The sequence below is a fragment of the Notamacropus eugenii genome, chromosome 5 (assembly GCF_028372415.1).
Source record: "Notamacropus eugenii isolate mMacEug1 chromosome 5, mMacEug1.pri_v2, whole genome shotgun sequence".
Taxonomy (NCBI): Eukaryota; Metazoa; Chordata; class Mammalia; order Diprotodontia; family Macropodidae; genus Notamacropus; species Notamacropus eugenii.
Window position 1 is genome coordinate 253741848 of NC_092876.1, and position 12482 is coordinate 253754329.

A 12482-nucleotide genomic window follows, 5' to 3' on the forward strand; every position below is an offset into this window, starting at 1 on the left:
CTTCTGAAAGAAAATGTCAATATCCCCACCAAATATGCCAACTCATCCTAAGGTTTTCCACTTCACTGGAGTTTTGCTTTGTGAAGAATATTTTCATCTTGCCCTGATTTTTTCCCCATTCCCTCATTATCAAATTTCTGATGCTGGCATCTAGCTGTGTTTTTAAAATATTCCCAAATGAGTTGGCCTAATAGAAGTATTCCAGACTCTTATTTTAGCATAATCAGCCATGGTACTTCTTCCATTACAAATAAACCTGCGCATATCATCAAGCCATCTAAGTTCGTGGACAAGAATGCATTAAAATTATTTACAAGCTAGGTTCTTGAAAACCTGATGTAACTTTCACAACAAGGGCTTTGTACAGGCTCCACAGAAAATAAGAAATCCTTCATCAAATTTCATCATATGGAACACACTGATGACTGTCTACATAGTAGAAACTCAAGAAGAAAAGTTTCTATTTACATATACTCCCTATTGACTTGACTCACTCAACTAGGTTATGAGGGAGGAAAAATGATCTACAATCATGTCACAATATTCTGCTTGCTGCAGTAACTTCTCTGTAGCCCCATCATATGCACATTGCCAGTCCTGTGCATAGCATGCCTTCTCAAAGGAACATGGTCCAGAGTAGGGCTAGGGTAAGTCAGCAAGTGAGCATAGCAGTTCTGCTCTGTTGATTTTTCTAGGGATAGGAGTTATTGGCAGCATGAGTACTAGCTCCTCTTCTGACCACTTTGCAGTTGCAGGAAGGGATCAGACTATTCTCTGATGCATCAAACTGATGCACCAGAGAGGCTCTTCTGCCCTCCATGACAGGGAAGAGATATACATGGTGAACAGTCTCCCAGACCTGCAGAGTAGAATCAAACTTAATATGCTTGTATGTACTCTTACCAGCATATGCTAATGCTAATGGGCTTTTTTTGTGGGACTCTAGGGAAATAAGTCCATGTTAGCTAGAAATCTTCTGGCCATAGAGTCATGAATACAATTCCTTCAATAATAAGGGTGCAAAAGTGGTAATAAAGTTTGTAATTCCTCTGTAATCAAGCATAGAAATTTTCTGTTTTCAGAACCACATTTTCAATGTCATGGAAGCTTTTTCCATTCAACTGTTCACTGCCAAGGTCATTAGTGTAGCCATGAACATCACTAATGGAAGACACAGTATAAGAAGCTGTGCGAAGGGCATCAGAATTGGAAAAGCTGCTCCCAAACTGGATTCTATATTGATTCCAATGTCTTCTCAAAACTGCTTGAACCTAAACATTCAGACAAAAGAGGAGGAAAGAAATGAAGAAAAAATATTATGATATTGTTGACTGATATTCATTTTAAAAAAGAACACATTGAGCGTTATGTATTGGAATGGACTGCGTTCAGAATACAATCTGAGTTTTTGGAAAATCAGTGCAAAAACATTTGCTAAATGCTTATTACCTTCCAGACATTAGAGGTACAAAGATAAAACTAAAACAGTTTGTACCTTAAAGGAATTCACATTTAATCAGGAGAATGACATGTATGTTTGTAAAAGAGCTTAGCAGAATACCTGGTACATTCTATGTGCTTAATAAATGTCTGTTTCCTTCTGGGGAAATATAATTTATAATTATTATTAAAAGTAATAAATTTAACTTCTTTGGGTGGTATACTTGCACTAAGAAAGTTAAGAAAAACTTCATGTAGTAACTGGAACTTGACCTAAAGAATTTTCTGAAGAACCTAGGTGTATCTTAAGAGATAGAAATGAGATGGGAGTGTATTCCAAGCATGTGAAGACATTCAAGGGATGCTTCTACAAAGATGGGATTTGGAATGTCCTGTAAGAGGAAGAACAAACAGGCCAATTTGGCTAGGATAGAGACTATATAAAGGAAAGTAATGGATAATTACATTGGAAAGGTTGGTGGTACCAAATTATAGGGGGCATTAAGTTCCAAACAGAGGGACTTCTATTTTACCCTAAAAGCAATATGGATTCACTCAAGCTTTCTGAGCAGTGGCATGCCAGGAACATTTCACTGGCAGCTATGTGGAACATGATTCTGAAAGTGAAGAGATGTGAGGAAGATCATTTAGTGGCTATTGTAATAGTTCAGATGGTGAGGCCAAAGATAGAGTGGAGTCTGTAAGAGCACAGAGAATGGAAAGGATGAGAATGTTTAGGAGGTAGAACTGAAAAGACTTGGCATGTGACTAGAAATGGGGGGAGGGACAGTGAGGGAAACTGAAAATTAGGAGATGAATCTGAAATTATGAACATGGGTGACTACAAGAATGGCAAATGGTAGTAGGGAAGTTAAGAAGAAGGATAGGTTTAGGAAAAAGATAACCCAGTCTTTTGGACATATCAAAATTAAAATGCCTATGAAAACATTCGGTTGCAAATTCTCAGAAGATGTGTCCACAAAGTGATTCGAAACTGGAAATCAGGAGAGATACTCCATTATATATCTAGATTTGGGAGTCCTCTGAAATAGAGATGATAATTAGAACTACAGGATCTGATGAAATCATCATAAGAGTATTCAAATGGAGATGTTTCTTTTTGTTTATTACAGATGATGTTGATGGTAGACTTGCACTAAAAAGATATAAAATAAATATTTAGACATTCCTTTTAACTTTTATTTTTCAACATGTAAACATGTTTTGTTGACTTCTACTTTAGACACAGCACTATGGCTGTTAAGCACCTACATGTAAATTAATTAATTATACAGATGATTTAAAATATTTAAATGGTTGATGTCTTATTAGGAGAAAACTAGGTGGTTAAATGTATGATTATCACTGTTCTGAAAGTTCAATTACAAAATTTAATAACTTCATTCTTTTATCCTGATTTTTGTGGAGCCAAATGATAAAAATAAGTTCTGGGAAACTATTATGACTTTAGAATAAAATAATTTATTTCCATTTAAAATTGCTGTGACAGGCATGGTATCTAAAGAACAGTGCACATATTGATTCAATATTTTTGCAACATTCAGTATAATATCATGGGATCCAGAACTCTGATTTCATAGGTGTAGGAAATTCCAACTGAGAAAATACTTCCAAATGAAGATCAGGCACTGGTCCACAGCACTTATTCTAAGAATTTTCTGTCTGTACCAAGAAGATGAACGATTTGTTTAGGGTTATACAACTGGTATGTGGCACGAGTGGGACTTGAACCCCTATCTCCTTGACTTTGAGGTAAATTCTCTCAGGAGCACTGTGCCATATTGCCTCTTACCATGAGGATATTATTTTTCTTTGTTTGGAAATGTATTCTTAAACATGTTCCCAGAAAATATGCTCCAAATTAAATATTGAAATTAAACATAATTTAAAAATTAAAGCTGGAAATTTGGCAAAGAACAAATATAGTGTCTCAGTGCATCAGTCTAAACATGTAAGGCATTTGTTCATTCATTTAAAATATCCTATATTAAGCCCAATATCCATTGGAATAATTATTCAGACACTTCAACAATTCAATTATTTTCTGTCATTTCTCTGAATATTTTGGGGTGAATACAAACCACTTTATTGGACTGATTGCTTCCTATCTTTATTTCTTTGTACTTTTTTATGGCAGCTAAGACCAACTTTTGAGAACATTGACATTAGTTCAAAGTAAGCAGAATTATATACTGTATTTATAAATTACCTTTTATATATTTTTTGTTTATATGTTTACCTTCTGGTTTTTTCCCTGATAGAATGTAAATTCTTGCAGGGTAGGACTATTTCATTTTTGTCATTGTACTCCTACTGTCTAACACTGCATGACATGTAGCAGATGGTTAATAATTGTTTGTTGATTGATTTTTCAGAAATATATCAGATAGATGTTATGGAAAGTTGGACTTGAGATGGAAAATCAATCTAAATGGCAAATATTTAGAGCAGATTTGGCAAACATGTACATCCTGACCCAGATTAAAATGTAATTCCTATCTGATTTTAATTACTTTTGGCAAGTTATTTAATTTTTCAGCGCCCCCAATAATTCCTTATAACTCAAGTTGCTGACTTACTTTGGTACAGGAAATTTACTCACTAGAATGAAATCACAGAAATGGGAGGTGGGGGAGGGAAAAGGAGAAGAAAGGGAAAGAAGAAGGAAAGAGAGATGGAGAAGAGCTTGCCTATTAGATAGACAGACAGACACACAGACAGACAGCTAGCTAGCTAGATGAGCTAAATAAAGGGGGAGAGGGAAGCTTCAAAAAGTTAAAGAGCTATTGAGCTAAAGGCTAGACAGCAGACTAGAAGATGGAAAGCAAAAGGGATCAAGCAAGGGCTTTTTTATAGAGAAGAATGATATGATCATAATAGCAGAAAATGGATTTGGCAGTTATGCCTTCATGTGACAGGAGAAAGCTAAGAAGCAAAGAGGTCATCAAGATTAGGAATGACTCATGCACAAATGTGGAGTTTTATCTGTGGAGATTAAGGGGACAGATATGTGAAATGTGAAGAAATCAAGATTGTGCCAGCAGCTTCACTCAGAGATTCATACGCTATCGTAATTCCCAATGTAAATTCATTTAAGCCATGCTGGAACATTGTGCTACTTGTATTTTTTTGTATGTTAGTATATTTGTATATTGTATTGTGTATTGTATATTTGTATATTGTATATTAGAGAATTTGGAGGAGGTTGCGTTAATATATTTACCTTTAATATATTCCTTGGTATCAGACTTTTAAAATGAAACAATTTGGAATTTGTAGTCATTAACATTCAAAAAATATTTTCCAATGTGTAGAGAGATATGATTGGTGTCGCAGATAGAGTCTACATTTTTGTTTACCAGCAATTGTGTTGATTGTGTTTTCAACAAAATAAAAACAAACTACCTGGACTAAAAAAGTGATAGTCACACAGCTGTATCTCTAGTGTTTCGTCATATAAAAACACAAGACGTAAATGTTTGCATCCTGGTAGTACTGTCTATTTAGATTTGATAGTGTTGTATATTTTTACATGTTTATATATGAACTTTTTAATGTTTATCTTCAGCCATAACCACTGACAACCCACTGACAACACTTGCTTTCAACAGCTCCTATGGATATTTAATACGCATAATTTGAACTTTGTTAAAAAACAAAGAATAACTCCTGTTCTTCCCAATCATGTTCTGTGTCTGATCTTCTCATTTACTAGTCAGACTGATGGGGTTTTGACTACTGTGCTGCCTCTGAATATAAGGAATAACACAGAGCCAAGTGATCTGATATGATGCATCAGGAGAATATTAAATCTGACAGCTCTTATTTCCATTTTGCTCTGTTTTAGCCTTCAAAAGAAAATACATACATAATAAACACATGCACAAACACGCATATAAATCACAACCCTGACATACAAGTACATAATAACCTTCATATACACACATATCTATATAAGATACACAGTATAATTCTCATATGTATACTCATATAGCATCACACATAATATAGTCCCATAGGAATATACATGTGCCATATGTGTATAATGTGGATTATGGTAGATCTGTATATGTACATGCATGTTTTATTGTTTATAATGAAAGTTATGTGCATATGTATGTATGTGTGCGTGTAAAGCACATGTTGACACTATACTACTCAATAAACTAAAATTACTCCCTATTAAGTCTAGGATCAAATACAGACTCTTTGGTTTGGAATATATAGCTTTTCACAATCTGACCACAATTTACCTTTCCAGGTTTATTTTATATGATTTCTCTCCACACAATCTACCACTCACCCAAACTGATCTTGCTGTTCCTGTTAACACTCCATGTCCCACCTCTGTCCCTTTGCACCAACTGTGCCCTATATCTGGCATCTAACTCTCGCCTCACCTCTGTCTCTTGTATTCACAGTCTAGGCTTCTGACAATTTCTACGTAGCATCCTTCCTCATTCCCTCAGCTAGTAGTACCTTTTCACACAATTACTTATTATATATTTTACAGAGAAACATATTTACACACCTCCCACTGTGAGAGAAGGGATTTTCCCCCTTTTTTGTCTTTGTGTTTCCAGCACCTAGAATAGGACTAGGCACATAACAAGCACTTAAAAAATATTTGCTTATTTTTTTTTCTTTTTCTCTATGGCTCAGGTTCTCAAATGTTGGACGATGCCTGTGTCTCTCTGGACCATCACCATCCAAGCTGCCAGTAACTTTACTCTTACTATAGGTAGAGAAGCATAAGGATAGTTGCAACTATGTAAATAGGATGTGTAACATTCACTTAAACTAGAATGAGAACAATATCTAGTCCTGCCCTCTACTCCCTCATATGCAGGGAAAAGGTAGTCTTTCCTGTAGTGTGACTCAAATGTTTTTTATTATTATTATTATGTTTTTTTCAAGGAAAGGCAAGCACAGAAGTCGTTTATATGCTTCTAGTTTTCTTGGCTACCCCAGTGTAAGGTCCTTCACTTATATTTTTTTGGAAGAACACTTTTTTCCTTCATTTCTTTAAAATAATATGATGCTTCCTCTAAAATTTCTGATTGACAGGTAAGTTGTTCAAAATAAATTGTAATGATTTCTCATTTAATTAAAATGTTTGTTGTTTCAGAATTTATATTCATGCTATCCAATTAATTTTTTAAAACACAGGTTCTTAATCTTTTTTTTTGTCTTGTGGATCCAAAGCTTAGTGAAAATAAAGATATGTATTTTTTTAATCCAAGTTTATGAAATCTGTAATGGCTAGAGAGGACCCTTGGCAGTCTGTAGACCTCAAATTTTAAAGAAACCTATTTAACAAAATAATTTTGTATTCTTTTATATAAAAAATTAAAGTGAATATCAGAAATTGTGGATACTGTACCTCACCATTAAAAAAGCAGAAAATTGTGGAGACCAAAAGACCCTGTAACATAAAAAAAAAGTAGACAATTTCATTAACAATAAAATCAAAGAATTATGGAACAAAATATATAAAGCATTAAAATATTCAAATGGGAAAATTTTTAGTGTAAGAAATATATTAAATCTTAATCTAACTGAATTAGAAATGTAATAGGTTATACAAAATATTTGTAGCAGCTCTTTTTATGGTGATTAAGAATTGGAAATTGAAGGGAAGTTCATCAATTGGGGAATGGCTAAACAAACTGTGGTATATGATTATAATGGAATATGACTGTGCTATAAGAAATGACAAGCAGGATGATTCCAGAAATACCTGGAAGATCTACATGAACTGATGCAAAGTGAAGTGAACAGAACCAGGAGAACCTTATACACGGTAACAGCAACATTGTATGATGAGAACTGTGAATGACTTAGTCTCAGCAATACAATGCAAGACAATCCCAAAGGACTAATTTTTCCATCAGAAGAATACTATCCAACTCCAAAGGAAGAAATGTCATTGCCTGTACAGACTGAAGTATGCTATTTTTCTACTTTCTTTCATTCCTTTTCTTTCATTTGACTCTTCTTGTACAAAATGACTAATATTGAAATGTTTTACATAATTGCACATGTATAACCTATATCTGATTGCTTACCTTCTCAGGGAGGGTGCGGGGAGGAAGGAAGGGAGGGATAAAATTTGGAACTCAAAACTTTAAAAAAAGCAAATGTTAAAAATTGTTTTAATATATAATAGGGAGAAACTATATATATATATATAATAGCTGATAACTCAAAAAAGAAATATATTAGGACTCACTGTACAGTACATATATAAAATACTTCAGAAGATTTGTGATTTTATTGGTATGAGTAATAATAATTATAGCTAAAATTTATGTAGTATTTAAAGTTTGCAAAATACTTTACATGTTATCTTATGTGCTCTCTCTCTACCAATGCAGATTACAGCGGTTCATTTCTGAATAAACTATCTTCAAAAGTTACTGTGGCCAAAATAAGTCAAAATCTCGAGGCCAACCTTTTGGGAATAGGTCTTTCTAAAGTTGGCAATGGTGGCCCTCTGATGACAGATGTCCCTGAAACAGCACATGATCCTTTTCTATTTAGGAGAAACCTGCCAGAGCTTGTTTTTGAGTTTGAGAACCCAAGGTCAACTCAGGTCATGATGAGACACTGGAGGACTAACTACATGGTCAGTCACGCAAAAAGTGAGGCAATATTTTAAATGTTTTAAAAGCAAACTTCCCAAGGCAATTGTGCCTACTTCTGGTGATACAAGCTATATAAAGCTCTCCCTATCTTTGCTACTTTGTCTGCCAAAATTAAATTACATGAAAGCTATAGAAAAGTCTCCGATCCCCAAACAGTATTATTTTTACATATATCAATGAACCTGTTCTTAAACTTAGGTAATGAGTAGATTAAGGTAAGTCATATAAGAGAAGGAATACCTCCCATTTTTTACTCCCCTTCAATGTTACTAAATTAGGGAAATCAGTTACTTATGAAAGTCCCAGTTGAAGGTTCTGAAATATAGACCTATGTGGGATTTGGGATGTGGGTGTCTAGATAGCCCATATACTCAGGTATTCCCTTGAAAATGAGGTGGTATCCTCACACTTTTCCCCCTTTCCAACACAGTTCTGTTCTACATGACTTCTAAGTGACAAAGAATGTTGTCAAAAATTTTAATGAATAATGAATCTTCTCATTGAACTCTTAAACCAAGGATACAATGTGGGAAGGGGACCTCTCCTCTACTTTGCAGAAATGTTATTCTGCAACACAAAGGGGCAAAAGGATAGCAACAATACTGCTGAGAAAAGAAAACAATCTGGAAAAAAAGAATATGCTCAACTATATGTTTTCATAGAAGGCAAAATACTGGAAAATGAATGATGGCTAGAGATACATGGTATGAATGCGCAGTTATACTGTTGCATAGAGGAGACACTAACACATCTCCCAATGGTCTTGTACCTGGTAATGCATGAGGATATGCATAATATAGTCATATATTTCTTCAGCAATTAGTCCTCCTGGCCTCCAAGGAATTAGTACAAATTCAATTCCAAGCAGTGGAACAAGAATGAGGGTTGCTCTAACTGCTTTCATGTACAGATTTGACTCTGCTTGGTGAGTGACTTTTAACTTAGTGATGAGAACACGTACAATGTTCAGCAGGAAGAAGAGGTTCACCTAGAAGGGGGAAAAAGGAAGTTTTGATAAATTACCTAGCATGCCATAGGTGTATCATTTCTTAACTCACATTAAACTGATTTTACATGTGGAAGACCATGAATCTAATACATTATGCATACTTCATTGTCCTAATGAATGAGAATGTATTGGGTCCAAAACTTCCATGCAATGACATGAATATGAAACTAAAAATCCGTTAACAAAAAAGGATGAATGATTTTAAAGGAAAATGAAATTCTAGCAGAATACAAATATCTGAAGATTTTCTTTGAAATTTCATTATTTGTCATTCTTTATTTTAAGATTCTTTTTGAGTGTGAGCTGCAGTTGTCTGAAACCCAAAACCTTGGGGCATGTTCAGGTCAAACTATGCAAACTTAACTTTACTGGGTATCAATAAAATCCTTTTTAACAAGAAATTAATTTCATACATACTAAATAAGGTTTAATCAATAGTAACTAATAAACAGCTATTGAGGAAATTTTTGGTGGCATTAGGTCATTTGCCCCACACTTCCCCTACTAAAAGATTTTGACTCTCTCTTCTTGTATCCATTTACTTTATTCTCATTCCCAACCCCAATCCCCTCCTGATGATTTCTAATAGTGATCAATTATTCCCAATACTGGTATTGAAGGCCCAATCAATTATGTCCAAAAGAACAATTTATAAACACATGAGCATATTCATATGCATACAGTAATCTGGAAAATAACCTTGGTAATATTTTATGTAATATGTGAAAAAACTATATGAGACATAACATAATAGTGCAGAGTATTAAACCTGGCATCAGGTAGTCTGGGATTAAATTATACCTCATAAACTCACTTCCTATATGGTCATGGGCTGATCAATCTCTTGATCAATATCCTTATCTAGGAAATGGGACAATAATATTTGTGCTAATGATATCAGTAGGTTGCTGTGAAAAAAACCACGTCAGAAACTAAAAATCTATAGAAACGAGAGTTCATAGGATCATACAGATCATTCAATCCAAATGCCTAATTTTATAAAGGAGAAAATTGAGAGATTGAGACTTCTTATTGTTGAAATGTACTAGTTTAAGAAAGACACTGCGAAAAGAGATGAGGCATAAAAAAGTCTCTCTATCCTCATAGAACTTAAGATAGCATACACAAACAATAGGTCTCAGTAAAAATACCATTATGAAAAATCAAATGTTTATATTTAAAGGCATATTACTACTAAAGACTAAAGTAGAAAGAGTCCTTAAGAGAACTATAAGAATTGAATATGTTATCATATCAACAGGGGTCTCACCACTTTTAATTTATTACCTTTTCCAAGCATATAATATAGCTGACTTCGTTTTTCAACTCCGTGGAAAATATTACCCACCAATAAAGCACAGAAGACAAAGGAATCTTACATATCAACTTATAAATAAACAAATGTAAAATAATAAACTTGGGACATTTTATGTAGGTGCCTTAGGTAATGTCCTTTATTAAAACAATGGTAGAAACATGGTAATTTTCTGTTGCTACTCTGTGAAGGGGGAAAAAATCTGATTGAGTTGCAGATCCATCTTCCCAGTCAAGAATTTTTTTTAAAGAGTATGGGATTATAGAAAGGGGTAACAGACAAATTTATTATATAAAACTAATCTTGAGAATAGAATTATTATTTTCTTCTAATTTATACATCAATGTGCTAGATTTGATCTAAAAATAGTTCCCATGGCAATCTCTACATAACATTAATTTAAAGATGTCAAGTAAATTCACTCTACTACCCTGTAAAAGCATTTGTTTTAAAAGGTGAAGAAACCCAGAAGTGAAAATATAATTATCAAAAGAAATACATTTAAATAAACATACATTTGAGCATGAAACCAGAAAAAGATGAAATTGACAGAACAGCAGAAACAGATGGAAAATAAATAACCTTTACAATGCTATTTGCTGTATTGTAAGATATGTGAATTTTTCACACAAAAGGTAGAGAGCAACATGGTATTTGAAACATGAATTATTCATATAACATCTCAAAACTTTTCAATACTTTGAATAGGAAAAAGGAGGCTCCCATATAATTTTCTACCATAGTGAAAATAAGTTCCACCTAACCAAAAAACATTTTTGACCTCTCCAGTTAGTACCTTATAACAAGGATGTGGGATGGAACATTTTTTTTTTTCATATAAAGGAACATCTCCCTCTACCCCCACATATAACTAGACTTGAAGGAAACTATGATTTTACTGGTTTTAGAAGCTCTCCTGTAAGATTCCCTCTACTAATACAGATCTGCAACATGTAGTCTCACATATCCCAGTTGCCTGGGATACTGAGGGACTGGGTGACTTACTTGGCATGACATTGTCAGTATGTATCAGAGGCCCAATTTGAATCAAGATTTTCCTCCATCTTAGTTCCACTATCCAACCGTATTACTGTGCTGCCATATTTCCCCTTTACATTCCTGAATTATTTCCTTCCCTTGAAGAAAGAAGTCTCAGAAAATCTCTTATACCTATTTGCATTATCTTGTCATATTTTTTCATTTCTCAAAATTTATATTTACTATACTGGGGATCTTGAAAATCAACATAATTAAATGGTACTAATTTTCTCCCACAAAAGAGGAATTCCTTAAAATCATCTTGTTGCTCAAAAAGTTTTCAGCTCCATTTTCCCTCTCTTAGTATAATATTGTATTCCTTTGGAATGGAAAATCAGGCCATGTTTAATGGACTGTGAAAAATGTGAATCTGCAGGCTAACTGCTTGAACAATGCAATCTTCGCTCACATTTACAAAAAAAAATAGTCACCTTTCATCTTCGTTGTCTATGTGCCTTTTTCAGTAAACAAAGAAAAGTATACTTTTTTGCTTTCACTTCTCAGAAAATCTCTTTTTAATGTCAGATTCATCATGCAAAAATATTTACAAGTAAATTTTTATTACATAAAACAACGCATCATCCTAGGGAAATTGTAAAGTAGCAATGTCTAGGAAAGTTGAATGCATAGGAAAAGCAGATTTAGAAGCTGATAAACTGACTAGCCTGTAAGAATAATAATAAAAGTTTATTTCCTTCAGGTTGTGGAGGAATGTTTCCGTTGCCTTGATAAAGATAAATAAAGACTAGTCTTTTGCTATAAACATCATCATCACCATCATCATCATCATCATCGTAAAAGTTTATATTTCTCTTTATGGTTTGCAAAGTACTTTATACACACACACACACACACACACACACACACACACACACGTTGACTCATTTGATCTTCAGAACCCTACGAAGTTGGTCCTATTATTATCTCCTTATTATAGTTGAGGAAACTGAGGCATGGAAGGGTTAAACATGTCCAAGTTCCCACAGGTGATGGAGTTGTTCTATATTCGTTA

General features: G+C 33.9%; 1 protein-coding gene across 1 annotated transcript in view; it reads right to left on the bottom strand.

Annotated features, from left to right (window-relative positions):
* Positions 1-928: 928 nt before the first annotated feature.
* CALCRL (calcitonin receptor like receptor) overlaps positions 929-12482 on the bottom strand; it is a 114453-nt gene continuing 102899 nt past the window's right edge. The window contains exons 13-15 of the mRNA XM_072612603.1: positions 8878-9096; positions 6845-6886; positions 929-1271 (exon numbers count right to left, since the gene is read on the bottom strand). Coding sequence (XP_072468704.1) covers positions 1056-1271; positions 6845-6886; positions 8878-9096 — 477 coding nt within the window. The 3' untranslated portion in view covers positions 929-1055. The remainder of the gene's footprint in view (positions 1272-6844; positions 6887-8877; positions 9097-12482) is intronic.